Source organism: Ranitomeya variabilis, chromosome 4, assembly GCF_051348905.1.
Source record: "Ranitomeya variabilis isolate aRanVar5 chromosome 4, aRanVar5.hap1, whole genome shotgun sequence".
Taxonomy (NCBI): domain Eukaryota; kingdom Metazoa; phylum Chordata; class Amphibia; order Anura; family Dendrobatidae; genus Ranitomeya; species Ranitomeya variabilis.
The window spans coordinates 270,990,570-271,009,985 of record NC_135235.1 but is presented as its reverse complement, the minus strand read 5'-3'; the positions used below and the strand labels follow the sequence as shown (position 1 = coordinate 271,009,985).

The following is a 19,416-nucleotide window of genomic DNA, read 5'->3' as shown; positions in this document are numbered from 1 at the left end:
AGGAATGAGGTCAGGAGGATAGCCGGGGTCAGAAATGGGAGGACGGCACCAGAGTCAAAACCAGCAGGCAGGAATGAGGTCAGGAGGATAGCCGGGGTCAGAAATGGGACGACGGCACCAGAGTCAAAACCAGCAGGCAGGAATGAGGTCAGGAGGATAGCCGGGGTCAGGAATGGGAGGACGGTACCAGACTCAAAACCAGCAGGCAGGAATGAGGTTAGGAGGATAGCCGGGATCAGGAATGGGAGGACGGTACCAGAGTAAAAGCCAGCAGGCAAGAACGAGGTCAGAAGGATAGCCTTGGTCAGAAACGGGAGGACAGTACCAGAGGCAAAACCAGCAAGCAGGAATGAGGTCAGGAGGATAGCCAGGGTCAGGAATGGGAGGACGGTACCAGAGTCAAAACCAGCAGGCGGGAACGAGGTCAGGAGGATAGCCAGGATCAGAAATGGGAGGATGGTACCAGAGTCAAAACCAGCAGGCAGGAACGAGGTTAGGAGGATAGCTGGGATCAGGAATGGGAGGGCAGTACCAGAGTAAAAACCAGCAGGCAGGAACAAGGTCAGTAGGATAGCCGGGGTCAGGAATGGGAGGGTTGTACTGAGTAAAAATCAGCAGGCAGGAATGAGGTCAGGAGGATAGCCGGGGCCAGGAATGGAAGGACGGTACCAGTGTCAAAACCAGCAGGCAGGAACGAGGTCAGGAGGATAGTTGGGGTCAGAAATTGGATAAAGTGTAAGAGAACAAAACCAGCAGATGGAAACAAGGTCAGGGGGATAGCCGATGTCAAATTAAGAGGGACAGAACAAAGACAAAAACCATCAGAGAGGAATGAGGTTGGGAGCAAAGCGCGGGGGGGGGGGGGGGGGGGTACAGAATCAGGATGGTACCAGACAAAACCAGCATGCAGGAACATTTTTCAGGAGGATAACCACTGTCAGAACAGGAAAGGCAACACTAAAAACAAGGAGGATTGCCAATGTATGGGATCAGTCTGCAGACAGGAACTAGCTTAGGAGGATAGCCGAGGGCAAACCCACAGGCACAGAACCAGGAGAATAGCAGGGGTCAGACACAGGAGGGCAGCACCGCAGGCAAAACTAGTAAGCAGGGATGACGTCAGGAGGATAGCCAAAGACAATATAAGAGGGGTGGGACATTCTAACATAACCTTATTTAACCAATAAGTAATTTTCCAGAGTAGCACTGCACTTATGCACATTCATCACATACAAACTGTGTTGTCCTGACAGCCCCTAAAGCTGAAGATTAGAAAAACTGGGTAGAATCCAGAATCAGGGAGACAAGTTTTCCTAAGACTTTGTAAGTCGTGTAAAAAACAAAAATAAACAAACTTAAAAATGTGAAGAATTTTTATACTTCAATTTTCAGTTCATTTATTTTGATTTTCCATTACAACAGATTTCATTTTTCTCCTCCGTTTTCCAGCTGTTTTATATAACAACTCTACACACCATTTTCCTTGAACAGTTATTAAACATACATGAGGTTTCCATATAAAGTTATATTTGTATGTGCAATTTTCCCAGAGTTTTGTTTTAACAATTAAACTTTTCTAAAGTAATGTGTTTCAATATGGAAAAATGGGATGTACAAAAATCATATTCACACAAATACAACATGAAAAAATAATGGATGCTGAAGCACGAGAGGGCTGACAAAATCATTTTGAGTTTTGATTTAATCCATCGTATAATTCTTGCCTTTTTTTCTGGATTGGCTGCAACAATAAAAGATAAAAAAAAAGTGTTTATTAACTCAAAACAAACAGTATAGCCATTCTAGTCCTTCTGGAAGGGTGAAAAATGTTAGATGAGTCAGACGCTAACAAGTCCAAAGTGGTTTTGCCTCAAATTCTACCCTTCATGAAAAACTGTGTGTATGTCCCTTTAAGAAAGTTAGTTTTGCCATTATGTGTCATGTGGTGTCTCCTCTGTTTTTTTTCTGCACGTGTCAATATGGAGGCCTAGATGTACATGGAGAAGCCACAATACCCTGTCTGAGCTTCATGGTGGCCAGCTTGTAGTAGGCTGTGCCCAGTATCAGTACAGGACGGGGCTGGTGTTGCTACGAGAGGGCAGAGGGGAGTCTATAAAAGGGTAATAATTGATGTAAAATACTATCCACTTTGTCACCTTTCGTGCCAATTTTTTTTTTATTACTTAATTGTGTGTATTTTTGGCTAAATTTTGCACCGTTAGCAATCTGTAACCCGTTGGTTGCAGAATGAGCTAACTGAGGATCTATCAGTGAGCTCATATTGACAGTCCAATGGTCCCAACTCTTTATTTTGTCTAAAAATGGCCTTGTGGCCTGGTATAACCATGTGTAAAGAGTCACTAAGGAGTGTGCTGGTAGATTACATGGAGACAGAGTGTCAAAGAGAATGGGTGTCACTGAGCTTCTGGGGGAAATCAGCAGAAACAGGAATCAAACAATCCCTACACTTTAGGTATTGGAGTATTAAATAAAAACCACCGCAGTCATTTCCATTCCAAATGTGCCGCATCGTGTTCTATATTTACCTCATAATCGGGATTGGGAACAGGGGGAGGACGTTCTTTGTTGCCTGTATGAGCAAAAATTAAAAAAATCATAGTGTTTACACTCTGTATGTAGAAATTAAAGAGGACCCGTCATTTGCCAAAAACATGATTTATTTATTACCCGGTGTAAATGCCGCTGTTCTCCTGGATCTGGCAATGTTTTTCTTATGTTTCTGTGACTCTCCGTTCCTGAGATATGGCCCCTTCTTTCCCATTCGTAAATGTAGTCTATTTAGCCAAGCGGGCGTGGTCCTCAACTATTCTTTGGACATCTTCTTGATGATCTTGCCCAGTTGGCTATAAAAGACCTATAGGGAAAAAGGGCCCATATCTCAGGAATGGAGAGGCACAGGAACAAAAGGAAAACAACGGCGAATTCAGGAGAACAGCGGCATTTACACCAGGTAAAAAAAGAAATTCTTGTTTAGGACAACTGAAAGGTCTTATTTAAATCCATAGATTTACTTTTGTGCCTTATAGGATGGGTACCTTTTTTGCGAGCTCCTTTTGCAAATCCATTTTCTCGGATCTGACCCGGTTTTTTCTTGCAGAACATATACACGAAAACACAAACTCCAATGGTGATCAGGCAATCAGCGATCACAACAGAGGCCACCATGAGAAAGGAGACCTCCGTGCAGGTCTCACATACTGCAACAGAGGAGGACACGACATCAGACGGGCTACATGAACATCGCACTGTGCAATGCAAAACGAGGAGAATACTCTCGCCCATTGTTGCATGATTAAAAAAAAAGTTTGTTTTGTAAACATGTTATATCTCAATATTTATACATTACTGATATGTTAGATCTATATGTATAGTTTCCTGTGGGTGAAGCTTTCCTCCTTAAGGTGGTTTGCCACATTGCACCTGGGAGGAGGTGAGCTGTGACATCACCTATTGTGGATGGTGGATCCTGTGTTATCTACTGTATATAGAGGTGTTATCAGTCATTGTACAGGAGGAGGAGGAGAGCTGTGACATCACCTATTGTGGATGGTGGATCCTGTGTTATCTACTGTATATAGAGGTGCTATCAGTTATTGTACAGGAGGAGGTGAGCTGTGACATAATCTATTGTGAACGGTGGATCCTGTGTTATCTACTGTATATAGAGGTGTTATCAGTCATTGTACAGGAGGAGGTGAGCTGTGACATCACCTATGGTGAATGGTGGATCCTGTGTTATCTACTGTGTATAGAGGTGTTATCAGTCATTGTACAGGAGGAGGAGGTGAGCTGTGACATCATCTATTGTGAATGGTGGATCCTGTATTATCTACTGTATATAGAGGTGCTATCAGTTATTGTACAGGAGGAGGTGAGCTGTGACATAATCTATTGTGAACGGTGGATCCTGTGTTATCTACTGTATATAGAGGTGTTATCAGTCATTGTACAGGATGAGGGGGAGGTGAGCTGTGACATCACCTATTGTGAATGGTGGATCCTGTGTTATCTACTGTGTATAGAGGTGTTATCAGTCATTGTACAGGAGGAGGAGGTGAGCTGTGACATCATCTATTGTGAATGGTGGATCCTGTATTATCTACTGTATATAGAGGTGCTATCAGTTATTGTACAGGAGGAGGTGAGCTGTGACATCATCTATTGTGAATGGTGGATCCTGTGTTATCTACTGTATATAGAGGTGTTATCAGTCATTGTACAGGAGGAGGTGAGCTGTGACATCATCTATTGTGAACGGTGGATCCTGTGTTATCTACTGTATATAGAGGTGTTATCAGTCATTGTACAGGAGGAGGAGGTGAGCTGTGATATCCCCTATTGTGAATGGTGGATCCTGTGTTATCTACTGTATATAGAGGTGTTAGCAGTCATTGTACAGGAGGAGGAGGTGAGCTGTGACATCACCTATTGTTAATGGTGGATCCTGTGTTATCTACTGTGTATAGAGGTGTTATCAGTCATTGTACAGGAGGAGGAGGTGAGCTCTGATATCCCCTATTGTGAATGGTGGATCCTGTGTTATCTAATGTATATAGAGGTGCTATCTGTCATTGTACAGGAGGAGGAGGTGAGCTGTGACATCACCTATTGTGAATGGTGGATCCTGTATTATCTACTGTATATAGAGGTGTTATCAGTCATTGTACAGGTGGAAAAGGTGAGCTGTGACATCACCTATTGTGAATGGTGGATCCTGTGTTATCTACTGTGTATAGAGGTGTTATCAGTCATTGTACAGGAGGAGGAGGTGAGCTGTGCTATCCCCTATTGTGAATGGTGGATCCTGTGTTATCTACTGTATATAGAGAAGTTATCAGTCATTGTACAGGAGGAGGAGGTGAGCTCTGATATCCCCTATTGTGAATGGTGGATTGTTGTGATCCGCTTTTTGGCTCCCCTGGTGGTGGCTGGTGGTACTGGAGACTTGTGTGTGCTTTTCTGCCTCAGCTCACCTGCTTCCATCAGTTTTGGGAGTTCCCTATTTAGCCTTGCTCTCCAGTCACTTCCTTGCCGGTCATCATTGTAACCTGAGTCATTCAGTTGCATGTTCCTGCTACTAGTCTGCTGATCAGCTAAGTGGACTCTTGTCCTTCTTGTTTTGTTTTTCTTGTCCAGTTTACAGTTTTGTCATTTCCTGTTACTGGAAGCTCTTGTGGACTGAAATTGCCACTCCTGTGTCATGAGTTGACACAGGAGTCTTAAAGTAATTTCAGGATGGGTTTTTTGAAAGGGTTTTTCAGCTGACCGTGAAGTCCTCTTTTGTATCCTTCCTCTATCTAGTAAGTGGACCTCGCTTTGCTAAATCTACCTTCATACTGTGTATGTCTTTTCCTCTGAACTCACCGTTAATATACGTGGGGGCTACTATCATCTTTGGGGAATTTCTCTAGAGGTAAGCCAGGTCTGTTCCTTCCTCTTCCAGGCGTAGTTAGTTCTCCGGCTGGCGCATGGCATCTAGGCAGCCGTAGGAATGCTTCCTGGCTACTGTTAGTTGTGTGGTAGATTTAGGTCACGGTCAGCTTGAGTTTCCATCACCCGAGAGCTAGTCTGTTATTTTTGTGTTTCTGATGTTCTCATACCATTGGGGAATCATGACAGTATGACCGGCCGCTGTTAAAGTAATTGGCAGAAGAAAGGAGAGTAAAAGAAGTCTGTAGTTTTTTTTTGTTTTTTTTCCTCTCATGTTTGCTACTTAGTTGGCTCAGTTGTATTTCTGCTCTATTTACAGCCTTGCCTTTCTCTCCTTCTAATCCTTGAATGGCTCTGATCTCTCCGGTTTAAGGATGGACCCTCAGAGTTTGGCTGCAGGTTTAAATAATCTTGCTACGAAGGTTCAGAATTTACAAGACTATGTTATACGTACTCCTATTTCTGAACCTAAGATTCCTACACCAGAGGTATTTTCCGGAGATAGATCTCGGTTTCTGAATTTCAAATGTAATTGTAAATTATTCCTTTCTCTCAGACCTCACTCCTCTGGAGATCCTGTTCAGCAGGTTAAGATTGTGATTTCGTTGCTGCGAGGTGACCCTCAAAATTGGGCATTTTCATTGACACCAGGGGATCCTGCGTTGCTCAATGTGGATGCGTTTTTTCTGGCTTTAGGGTTGCTGTATGAGGAACCTAATTTGGAGATTCAAGCTGAAAAAGCTGTAATAGCCCTGTCTCAAGGGCAAGATGAAGCTGAGATATACTGCCAAAAATTTCGTAAATGGTCTGTGCTTACTCAGTGGAATGAGTGTGCCCTAGCGGCAAATTTCAGAGAGGGCCTTTCTGATGCCGTTAAGGATGTCATGGTGGGGTTTCCTACGCCCACAGGTCTGAATGAGTCCATGACAATGGCGATTCAGATTGATCGGCGTTTGCGGGAGCGCAAACCCGTGCACCATTTGGCGGTATCTTCTGAAGGGACGCCAGAGAAAATGCAATGTGACAGAATTCTGTCAAGAAGCGAGCGGCAGAATTATAGGCGCAAAAATGGCTTGTGCTTCTACTGTGGTGATTCCGCGCATGTTATATCAGCATGCTCTAAACGTACTAGGAAGGTTGACAAGTCTGTTTCTATTGGCACTTTACAGTCTAAATTTCTTCTGTCTGTAACTCTGATTTGTTCATTATCAGTTATTACCGTGGATGCCTATGTGGACTCTGGCGCCGCTCTGAGTCTCATGGATTGGTCCTTCGCCAAGCGCTGTGGGTTTGATTTGGAGCCTCTGGAAGTTCCTATACCTCTGAAGGGTATTGATTCTACACCTCTGGCTTGTAATAGACCACAGTTCTGGACGCAAGTGACTATGCGTATGACTCCAGACCATCAGGAGATGATTCGCTTCCTCGTGTTGTATAATTTACATGATGTTTTAGTGCTTGGATTACCATGGTTACAATCTCATAACCCAGTACTGGACTGGAAAACTATGTCTGTGTTAAGCTGGGGATGTCGGGGGGCTCATGGGGACATACGTTTGGTTCCTATCTCGTTATCTATTCCCTCTGAGATTCCTGCATTTTTGTCGGATTTTGGGGATATTTTTGAAGAGCCTAAAATTGGTTCTCTCCCTCCCCACAGAGAGTGTGATTGCGCCATAGATCTGATTCCAGGCAGTAAATTTCCAAAGGGTCGTTTGTTTAACCTATCTGTACCTGAGCATGCTGCCATGCGAGAATATGTTAAGGAGTCCCTGGAAAAGGGACATATTCGTCCTTCTTCATCACCTTTAGGAGCTGGGTTTTTCTTTGTCTCTAAAAAGGATGGCTCGCTGAGGCCTTGTATTGATTATCGACTCCTGAATAAAATTACTGTCAAATATCAGTATCCGTTGCCGCTGCTTACTGATTTGTTTGCTCGCATAAGGGGGGCTAAGTGGTTCTCCAAGATTGATCTCCGTGGGGCGTATAATTTGGTGCGAATTAAGCAAGGGGATGAGTGGAAAACCGCATTTAATACGCCTGAGGGCCACTTTGAGTATTTAGTAATGCCTTTCGGCCTTTCTAATGCGCCTTCAGTTTTTCAGTCCTTTATGCATGACATTTTCCGTGAATATCTGGATAAATTTATGATTGTGTATTTGGATGATATTTTGATTTTTTCTGAGGACTGGGAGTCTCATGTTCAGCAGGTCAGGAGGGTTTTTCAGGTCTTGCGGGAGAATTCTCTGTGTGTAAAGGGTTCTAAGTGTGTTTTTGGGGTTCAAAAGATTTCCTTTTTGGGGTACATTTTTTCCCCTTCTTCTGTTGAGATGGACCCTGTCAAGGTTCGGGCTATTTGTGACTGGACGCAGCCTACTTCTCTAAAGGGTCTTCAGAAGTTCTTGGGCTTTGCTAATTTTTATCGTCGATTTATAACTGGTTTTTCTGGTGTTGCTAAGCCTCTTACGGATTTGACTAAGAAGGGTGCTGATGTTGCCAATTGGTCCTCTGCCGCTGTGGAGGCCTTTCGGGAACTTAAGCGCCGCTTTTCGTCTGCCCCTGTGTTGCGCCAGCCCGATGTCTCTTTCCCCTTTCAGGTTGAGGTCGATGCTTCCGAGATCGGAGCGGGGGCGGTTTTGTCGCAGAAAAGTTCCGATTGCTCAGTGATGAGACCTTGTGCGTTCTTTTCTCGAAAATTTTCTGCCGCCGAAAGAAATTATGATGTCGGTAATCGGAAGCTTTTGGCCATGAAGTGGGCATTTGAGGAGTGGCGTCATTGGCTTGAGGGTGCTAGACATCAGGTGGTGGTTTTGACTGATCACAAGAATCTGATTTATCTTGAGTCTGCCAGGCGCCTGAATCCTAGACAGGCGCGCTGGTCGTTGTTTTTCTCTCGGTTTAATTTTGTGGTCTCATATCTACCAGGTTCTAAGAATGTGAAGGCGGATGCCCTTTCTAGGAGTTTTGAGCCTGATTCCCCTGGTGATTCGGAACCTACAGGTATCCTTAAGGATGGGGTGATATTATCCGCTATTTCCCCAGATCTGCGACGTGCTTTGCAAGAGTTTCAGGCGGATAGACCTGATCGCTGTCCACCTGGTAGACTGTTTGTTCCTGATGATTGGACCAGTAGAGTCATCTCGGAGGTTCATTCTTTTACGCTGGCGGGTCATCCTGGAATTTTTGGTACCAGGGATTTGGTGGCTAGATCCTTCTGGTGGCCATCTCTGTCTCGTGATGTGTGTGTTTTTGTGCAGTCTTGTGATGTGTGTGCTCGGGCCAAGCCTTGTTGTTCTAGGGCTAGCGGGTTGTTGTTGCCCTTGCCTATTCCGAAGAGGCCTTGGACGCACATCTCGATGGACTTTATTTCTGATCTTCCTGTCTCTCAGAGGATGTCTGTTATCTGGGTGGTGTGTGACCGTTTTTCTAAGATGGTTCATTTGGCGCCATTGCCGAAGTTGCCTTCCTCGTCTGAGTTGGTTCCTTTGTTTTTTCAAAATGTGGTTCGCTTGCATGGTATTCCTGAAAATATCGTTTCTGATAGGGGTACCCAGTTCGTTTCTAGATTTTGGCGGGCATTCTGTGCCAGGTTGGGCATTGATTTGTCTTTTTCGTCTGCCTTCCATCCTCAGACTAATGGCCAGACGGAGCGAACTAATCAAACTTTGGAGACGTATTTGAGGTGTTTTGTGTCTGCGGATCAGGATGATTGGGTTGCCTTTTTGCCGTTGGCGGAGTTTGCTCTTAATAATCGGGCCAGTTCTGCCACTTTGGTTTCCCCTTTCTTTTGCAATTCGGGGTTTCATCCCCGTTTTTCTTCTGGTCAGGTGGAGTCTTCGGATTGTCCTGGAGTAGATGCTGTGGTGGATCGGTTGTATCGGATTTGGGAACAAGTGGTGGACAATTTGAATTTGTCCCAGGAGAGGACTCAGCGGTTTGCTAACCGCCAGCGTCGGGTTGGTCCTCGCCTTCGTGTTGGGGACTTGGTGTGGTTGTCTTCCCGTTTTGTCCCAATGAGGGTTTCTTCTCCTAAATTTATGCCTCGGTTCATCGGTCCCTATAGGATTTTGGAGATTATTAACCCTGTTTCCTTTCGTTTGGACCTTCCGGCATCTTTCGCTATCCATAATGTGTTCCATCGGTCGTTGTTGCGGAGATACGAGGTGCCGGTGGTTCCTTCTGCTGGGCCTCCTGCTCCTGTGCTGGTTGAGGGTGAATTGGAGTACGTTATAGAGAAGATCTTGGACTCCCGTATTTCCAGGCGGAGACTCCAGTACCTGGTTAAATGGAAGGGCTATGGTCAGGAAGATAATTCTTGGGTAACTGCCTCTGATGTTCATGCCTCGGATTTGGTTCGTGCCTTTCATAGGGCTCATCCAGGTCGCCCTGGCGGTTCTTGTGAGGGTTCGGTGCCCCCTCCTTAAGGGGGGGGTACTGTTGTGATCCGCTTTTTGGCTCCCCTGGTGGTGGCTGGTGGTACTGGAGACTTGTGTGTGCTTTTCTGCCTCAGCTCACCTGCTTCCATCAGTTTTGGGAGTTCCCTATTTAGCCTTGCTCTCCAGTCACTTCCTTGCCGGTCATCATTGTAACCTGAGTCATTCAGTTGCATGTTCCTGCTACTAGTCTGCTGATCAGCTAAGTGGACTCTTGTCCTTCTTGTTTTGTTTTTCTTGTCCAGTTTACAGTTTTGTCATTTCCTGTTACTGGAAGCTCTTGTGGACTGAAATTGCCACTCCTGTGTCATGAGTTGACACAGGAGTCTTAAAGTAATTTCAGGATGGGTTTTTTGAAAGGGTTTTTCAGCTGACCGTGAAGTCCTCTTTTGTATCCTTCCTCTATCTAGTAAGTGGACCTCGCTTTGCTAAATCTACCTTCATACTGTGTATGTCTTTTCCTCTGAACTCACCGTTAATATACGTGGGGGCTACTATCATCTTTGGGGAATTTCTCTAGAGGTAAGCCAGGTCTGTTCCTTCCTCTTCCAGGCGTAGTTAGTTCTCCGGCTGGCGCATGGCATCTAGGCAGCCGTAGGAATGCTTCCTGGCTACTGTTAGTTGTGTGGTAGATTTAGGTCACGGTCAGCTTGAGTTTCCATCACCCGAGAGCTAGTCTGTTATTTTTGTGTTTCTGATGTTCCCATGCCATTGGGGAATCACGACAGTGGATCCTGTGTTATCTAATGTATATAGAGGTGCTATCTGTCATTGTACAGGAGGAGGAGGTGAGCTGTGACACCACCTATTGTGAATGGTGGATCCTGTGTTATCTACTGTATATAGAGATGTTATCAGTCATTGTACAGGAGGAGGAGGTGAGCTGTGACATCACCTATTGTGAATGGTGGGTTCTGTGTTATCTAATGTATATATAGATATATGTATATTTTACAGTATATAGATTGCCTGAATATACAAATCTCAGTTTTTACTATAATACTATGTGGTAAATCTTTGTGCATCTTTTCATGCTTACCGTATGCATGTAGATAGAGGAAGTCATGGCTGCACTTGTATAACCCATTTTTATCTGAAGAATAATTTTCCAGGATTTTCTTTTGCTGATTATCTTTGAAATGTTGACCACTAGGACAGGTAATTGTCACTGTAAGTCCTGTGATATCCACCTGGAAATTGTGATCTGATGTAACACACAGAAAAGTGTTAAATTTACAAACAGAACTGAATTCCTGCTCCAGGAGTAATTACCATAGTGATATGCTGCAAACTTCAATAATCTGATTAAAATGTTACAATAATTTATACAGAGGAGTTTTATTAATTAGCCCCGGCTCATCTCATCCCAGGTCTGCACGATTGGCAATGGATTTGTAACATTTTACTAGATACGTTTTTCTTCTTTATGCTGCGGCTTGGTTGGTTACGTTAGGCCGGGATCACACATACGCGAGATACGGCTGAGTCTCGCAGGTGAAAACCCAGCTCTGGTGCCGGCACTCCGGAGCGGAGCGTGCAGCCGCACAGCAATACATGGAGCCGCACGCTCCGCTCCGGAGTGCCAGCGCCAGAGATCGGTTTTCATCTGCGAGACTCGGCCGTATCTCACGTATGTGTGATCCCGGCCTTACATAAATACTTTCTGACAAAATATCGACACAAGCCATTAATAAATCGGTAATATTTTATGATTCCACTAAGCAACACCCTTTTTTATCTAGACGCTTTTAAAACCTGTCACACAAAGGTGGGAATTTGTCAGGGTCTGGACTCCAGTTTTCTTCGCGTAAATTTTTTTTTTGCAAATTTTGGTAAACGCAAAAAAAAATTGTGGGGGGGGGGGCATTTTTACTGTTTCTCACAAAACATTGAGTAAATGATAGCAGAAATCAAAGCTCAAAAACTGGTGTACATGTCATTTTCTAGCGCAGAAGCCGGCAAAGGTGCGCCAAATTCAAGAGACATGAACCTGTTAAAAAATGTGACACATTTTAATAAATCATGGAATAGACTGGAGCATAACATTTCCCCCAAAGTGTTTAAACCACATAATAAATCTGGCACATCCCTGTAAACGTTAAGTCCTGGCAAATTTTGCGGCACAAATTGTTCCTTCCATCCCAACAACGCCCACTCCGGGTATTGTAGGTACTTCCATTTCTGTCGGTATCTACAGGGTGGGCCATTTATATGGATACACCTAAATAAAATGGGAATGGTTGGTGATATCAACTTCCTGTTTGTGGCACATTAGTATACGGGAGGGGGAAAACTTTTCAAGATGGGTGGTGACCATGGTGGCCATTTTGAAGTCAGCCATTTTGGATTGCATCTTTATAAATGGCCCACCCAAGTGTATCCATATAAATGGTCCACCCTGTACTACAATTCTGCTAAGATCTGAGGCCAAAACAGCTGCTGTCAGTGATTACTTGACGTGAGTGGGGTGGGGAAAGCAATCTGGTGGGGTGAGAGATGCAACGTGGGAAGGAAGGGGAGCAGTTTTGCTCTGCGTCGTCGAGAGGCCATAAAAGAACATGACTTCTAAGCATACAGTGCTGGGGTTCACGTCTTAGAACAAAGGTAAATTTCTATATTTTTAACTTATGAGTCAATCAATAAATGATTTTGTCTTGCTGGACAACCACTATTTGGATTCTGTTCAGAGTAATCCATGGGAGAAGGTATGAAAACTCCAGAAGCAATGGGGCAACCATTCTCTTGAATTGTGCAAATGGCCCCTGGGAGAAAGGAGAGGCTTCCTAGACTCTATGATGGGTTAGCAAATCTCCCAGAAACTGCCTAAATTTCCCAAAACCTTCAAAAAAGCAGGTTTTGTGGGTCTATAAAAGCACCCAAATTCAGGGAACATTCGCAAAACAGAGAGGGGACTTGACTGAGAAAAAGGAGGCACAGGAAGCTTTGAACTCTGAGACGTCAGCCCAAAAAGGTTGGCAACAAAATGTGCAATTGGTGGAGAAAGGTTCAACTTGATGGACCCAGGTCTTTTTTTCAACCTACAGTATGTAACTATGTAACTATTAAAACCTGCTTGGGTGCACTGGCTCCTTAGGTTTGTGTACTTCAGCACAGCACTGAATCAGGAACCGAGATGTTTTTTTAGCAGTGGTACAATCAATATGACATGGGCACAAGTATAATAGAGATAATTAAAGAAGTACCAAAGGGGGGTAATACCTTGTCTGATTTGGCAAGATTTATTTTGCAGATTATGGGGGAAAATAAGTATTTGGTCACCTAAAAGCATGCAAGATTTCTGGCTCTCACAGACCTGTAACGTCTTCTTTAAGAGGCTCCTCTGTCCTCCACCCATTACCTGTAGTAATGGCACCTGTTTGAACTTATCAGTATAAAAGACACCTGTCCACAATTGGTGGCTGACTAAATACTTTTTTTCCCCACTGTATGTAGCACTGTCATCCCTGCATGCTGCCCATCTCCCCGGCAGGGACGCTGGCTCACTACTGCGGCCCACGTCCTGCACTTCCACTTCCTTTCTCGTCGGCTGCTGCCCATGGTGAGAGCACAGTGCTTAGGGTGCGCTCTCTTTCCTTCTTAAAAGGGTGGCATGCGCTGTCCTAAAGTGTCCCCAGCCAATAGCTGGGAAACACTTATTATTTAAGGCACCTCCACCTACATGGAGGTGCCTGTGCAATGTTGTTAGTCTGTTCCCAAACACGCTTGCAAGTTCTCAGGTCCCTGTCCACTAGTATTTATCAGTTCCTAACCTCCTTGCTAGAACTTGCCTTGTCAGTCTGTATAACAGCCGAACATGCCTGCACCTACCGTGTCAGTCTGTATAACGGCCGGATCTACTTGAACCTGCCGTGCCAGTCTGTATAACAGCCAAATCCATCTTTCCCTCAGGGCCATTCCAGCTGCCTGTCCCTTGGGGGTCAGCTGCCATGAGTCCGTGGTCTGTCCTGGAGTGGCACCTGGTGTCCATCTGGAGCCAAGTCTAACCTCACCATTAGGGGCTCTAGTGAAGAGTCAGGCGCTTACCTAGTCACGTCCCTCCATGGCACTCCTGTTACAATTTACATAGCAAATCTGCCCATCAGTCCTCCTGCGCTCATTACATGGGCAGATGCATGCTGTATGGAGGCCCACAATAAATGATAAGGTCCTCATACAGACAACCAGCACATACCGCTTACACAAGGACCGACGATGATTATATAGATGATGGATCATAAGCATCTTACCTACAATAGTATCGTCGGCCGAAAAGTGATCTGAAACACAAATGAACACATTCTCTGTCAGTCACATAATAATATATGAGTGAACGCTTATTCCATCTGAGCCCATATCTTAATAAATATTCAAAAAACTAATGCAATAGCATTGTCATTGATAATTGTCAGATCAGCTGTGAAATAATCCCTATGTCTTCTTAAAAATAAAGATTATTTTCCAAGTTATATATAGAATTGCAAAATAAAGAGTTGGACAAAAATTTTCGGTGTAAATGTTTTAATCTTTTTCCGTAACGTTTTTCCATTATTCTATTTATGTTCCATTTTTGCTGGTGGAATGTTAGTATTCAATAAGATAATTTTGGGATCACATTTTAAACTTTTTCAATTTCAATATATAGACAGATCATTATTTCTTATTATTATCCTTTTTCATTATTTATAATTCTACCTTGACACAGATTGGAGAAAACTTATTTGATCAGGAGGCTCATTTCAGTCTCTTATAGGGGGAAGAAGACAATTAACATCATTCTAACGGATTTTTAGATGGATCGATCTTGGCACTATCTAAGCACCGTTCAATTATACAGAAGTCGATCAGCCTCTTTACACAGACTGACGGAAATTTGTGCAAATGGTTAATATGATCGCTCTATCCCCATATGGTATTATGTTGTCGGCAGCGCATTTTTGCTTACAAAGGATGATGTGAAGTTTATGCTGGCATAAACAATCTGAACGTCTGACCATCAAGCTTTTTTTTGTCATCCGGTGATCACGGACAAGTTTATTTGTCGATTATCGTCTTGTCTAAGTGAGCTTTTAGAATGTTCAATAGTTTAGAACTAGGAAGTCTACAATTAAATCTTTTGGTTTTAAGAGGAGCCGCCATCTCTTCCTCTCTCCTTTAAAATAAAAAAAAAAAAAAAACATGAATACTCGCATTACTATTGGGGAGTCAGAAGAAATCGCTGTTGACAGTGTCGGACTGGAGTGCCAAGGACCCACCAGTACCATTAACTCTCGGAGCCCACTGTTCATCTACAAGCAAATTTTACATTATCCTCATTCGCAAATATACCAATATACCTATTCTTCTCTAGAATAATAAACTGCGTAGTACATTGAATGAGAAGATGCCAACTTTATTTGTATATGGTGAATCAAGTATATTGTGACAACTCCTGCAAAGAGGTCTACCAGTGGATTTGCCTGTTCGCCTGTGGGCCAGTCCGAGCCTGACTGTTGGCTAAATCTCATGTACATGGGCGCCTTAAGAAAAGAACACCTACATCTTGATGTAGCAATACTCCCAACCATTAGGTGAGAAGGAAATGCAGAAAACTCATGTTAACTTCAAGGTTGCCAAAACACAGGGAAGAAACATGGTAGGATCCCCAGTGCTTGGACCATTCACAGATAAGACATTAATGGTTTATTTATTTGATATATTGTGAAAGCAAAAGCTTCTTTAATGGGGTATACCATATATGAACATCCCATATATATGCCCTAGAAGTGTATGAAGATTTCAGCTTCCAGTAACCCTGTTTACCAAATTACCAAATGTCCACTGAAGTTCATAAAGTGATGATTCTTCGGTGTGACTATCTCCTTTAAAGTTTACGGGAGTTGCAGAAAAATTTAATTCTTATGTGGTATTTCCTGATGAAGGAGTTCTTTGAAACTCAGAAACGCGTTGAATAAAGACCACTTTTAATAATACCTTTGGACTAAAATGATTCAGCAACGCAGAATTTGACCACATTCTCCTATATAGAAAAATTTAAGCAAGACATGCCTGTCCAAACCAAGAGGGTTAACAAAATTGTCATATAGTCACACATACAAACATAGGCTTCTTAATGAAATATTTGGGTGAAAATAAGTCAGTAAATGAGTATAGAACGAAATCCCATCTCTACGTAGACACTTCAACCCCTTACATGAAGTTTCAGGTTTCTCAGAAGAGAAGGGGAAGTAATTCCAAGAAACCTGACTATGATCATACTGGCAGTTGTGGTAAACTGGGAAATCTAGAAAATAGAAAAATCACTCAAAGATGTAGCCGATGTGCTTTATGGTATTTTAAACTTTCTCTGAAAAGTGTTTTCCTCCTTTGATCCATTGAGTAAAAAAAAAAAATGAGGCACTAGAAAGCATTGTAGTCTTTGGCCTTGGAGATATAAAGGAGCTGTGGACACAAATGATAGCAAATTCTTAGTGGAGACCATTGTTTTTAAGTTTTTGTCAAAGAGCCTGGGTACGGAGACCCCAACAATCTCTAAAACAAAGGGACAGAAGCACTTAAAGTTAGGTCTATACATGTCTCATGCAATAAAGAAGCTTGGACAAGTCTGGTGGCTGAAAAACAACTTGCCTCAACTTTTTTCGAGCTGTGATTTCAATGTGAGTCAACAGTAACTTTTTTCCCTAATTTCCACTATCATATCTCCTCTGTTGAATAATTCCCACTCTTGTCCTTCAAGTGCATGAGAACATGTTGGGCACCCATGACCCTGTCACTAGGTGTCCTTCCATGGACCATTTTTAGTAGATATTAACCATACTAGGAACATCCCAAAAGACCTGTTTAAAATAAGTTTGTCCATCCATATATGTATTTAATATTTGACCATAGACATATCCTATAGAGTTATACAAAAAAAAGTTTATCAGCAGTTTAGGAAGATGAATTTTCTCTTTGTCGCAGTAAAAAAACGAAACAAAGTTACAAAAAATGAACATTAGAGAAAGAAACATACAAGAAGAGCATGATATAAAATGACAAGAACCCATTCACACATATAACATGGTTCTTGTAATTTTATATTATGTTCTTCTTGTATATTTCTTTATAAGACCAAAAAGTATATAATATTGTTTTGTTTGTTTTTTTAAACAGCTCATCAGAAATTTAAGTCATACTAAAAATCCAATAGTCTAATAGTTAGAAAACATTTTTATTTTGCAGGTTATTTATTTAATTTTTATATTAGACACTTAGAAAAAGAAGTTAAAAACAAAACGAGTAAAATTGTGACAAAACTATAGTTGAGGTCTGGAAATTGTTAGATTTTCCTGGATAATATGGATCAGGTGCAATAGAGTAATAAAACTGACCTAAGAAATGTACTTATAAATTAATGGACTTAATTACGGGTATTTTTTAAAATCTTTTTATTTACAGAAATATCATTGTATTTTAATAAAGAAAAAGGGAAACTTTTTTTTTTCTTCTTACTTTTGTTTTACAAAAGTTAATTCCAGCTTCTGGCAAAAAAAAAAAAAATAGTAATGGCAATACAGGTCTTAACTAGTCAAGAATTGTGAAAGGTAAAAACATATCTATATTACCAAATGTTATGTGTTAGAACATATTATTAAGAGATACAACCTGCCCATAGGTAAAGCTGAACAAATATGCAGCCTGTCGCAAGTACCACTACATTATTACTTCAGCCTTTACGGCATACATCTGTGATGGAGATAAATACTTTTTATTCTTTAAATATATTTCTTATTTTTTCTGCTATATTTGGATGACATTTTAGGACTCATCTGTTTACTCACCAACACAAAGTCCAATCAACAGCAAAGAAAGTATGACCCTCGGACTCATCGTCTACAACTTTGTTTCGGACAGTGATGTGAATTTATCCAGTATTCCTTACGTCCAGCTATTTTCCTATTTTCCTTGCGTATTTTCTTTTCACATTTCTCTACTTTCTGTTTGCTGAACTGAATCTCTTTGATGTGTCAATCTCCTTGTCTTTGGGCTTCCTGTCTCGCAGAGGGGCATTGCTTCTCCTCCCCTCTTCTAGATCACTCTACCACCCCTATCTACACAATTCGCATTGCAAACACTTCACCTGCACTTCTCATATATGCAAAATACTAAAACCCACAGTTACAACCACATAGATTTTCCGATGCCATTTTTTAAAAATAGGTCTTTCCGGAATCAAAAAGCAACAAACGCTGCATAAGCAGGCCCTCCGTAAAACCCACCACCAATTACTAAGCCATAGATTTTCGTAGCATTCTTTTATTTACTGCCTCCCAATTGAGATTGATTTACTTTAAAGAGGTTACCCAATTTTTGTAAAAGAAAGGAAAAAACAACAGCGAATAAGGAAACACAAAATTAACACTACTCACATATTCAAACACCCTGAAGATCCAATACACACACTCCGGAGGTCCACCCGGTCTTTGTTTGCAAGCGGTCAACATGTGACCACAGCCTAGACCTGATAAAAAGATCTCACTAGGCTTAAATCCTTGTGATTTATCATTATCTTTTTGGTTAGCAATTAAAAGTGATCATCAGCTGATACCTGTCTGTGGCACCCCATGAGTCCGGTTGCCACATTGACATTGCCTCCCTCACAGGAAGTAATGTCATGCGTGGAAGCAAGGAGGGGTCCCCTTACCAGGTGTCAGTATGAGAAAAGTAGAGCCGAACCTGGGCAGTGGAGCTGTGATTAAACTCACCCCAGAGCTGAGTGCTAGGAACCAGATACCGGAGTCCGTGGTTACGTGGGTACTGAAGTCCCGGCAGCTATATCCGGAGGGCAGGTGAATTCAGGTCTCCTGGTCCAATCTAATACCCGGTGGCACAGCAGCATACCAGAGTCTGTAGCCGACACAAAGGAGAGGCACCTGTGATAGGCTCGAGCTGCCTGCCATGCGGGCAACAGTTTGTTTTTAAAAACAGAGAGATAGTTAGCAGCAGGAGGGTGAGCTGTTAGGCAGCAAGAAAAAAGGGAGGACAGAGCAGAAGGAAGGCCTCCGTACCTACCTGGCCAGGTGTATCCAAAATTGCTTCCAGGCTGCCCGGCTCTCCATCACGATCTGTTACCAGTGCCCCGGTCTGTACTATCAACCATAAAGTAAAGGAAAAGAAAACTACTGCCCTTGTGTCCTCCAGTGATCTTTTGTATTCTGAGTCCTGCACTACAAGGTACACGAAGCCTGACATAAACAACTGATAGCCCTGGGGCCCCGCTCCACCTTTGGGGAGCAGAACCATCCCAGCTGCATCACCATCAGCCCCAGTGGTCTCCTTTAGCAGCTTCAGCCATCCGTTGCCGAACACCACAGGTGGCGTCACATTAAATCCCGTATACATATTCCCTGGTTACGCTGGTGGGTGAGGACCCACTGTGCCACGGGCTGAGCTTACCCTGGAGGGGTGTAACTAAGCGACTACCTGGTTCTTCACTAGAGCCTCTGATGGTGAGGTTAGGCTTGAGCTGCAGGTAACTGCAAGATACCACTCCAGG

General features: G+C 42.9%; 1 protein-coding gene across 1 annotated transcript; it reads right to left on the bottom strand.

Annotated features, from left to right (window-relative positions):
* Positions 1-1,382: 1,382 nt before the first annotated feature.
* CD3E (CD3 epsilon subunit of T-cell receptor complex) lies at positions 1,383-18,012 on the bottom strand. The gene is made up of 6 exons (XM_077249917.1): positions 17,702-18,012; positions 14,132-14,161; positions 10,924-11,088; positions 3,057-3,218; positions 2,547-2,590; positions 1,383-1,741 (listed from the first exon to the last, which is right to left on the bottom strand). Exons 1-6 carry the CDS (start codon positions 17,748-17,750, stop codon positions 1,685-1,687), a joined length of 507 nt encoding a protein of 168 aa, XP_077106032.1. The 5' UTR covers positions 17,751-18,012; the 3' UTR covers positions 1,383-1,684.
* Positions 18,013-19,416: the final 1,404 nt, after the last annotated feature.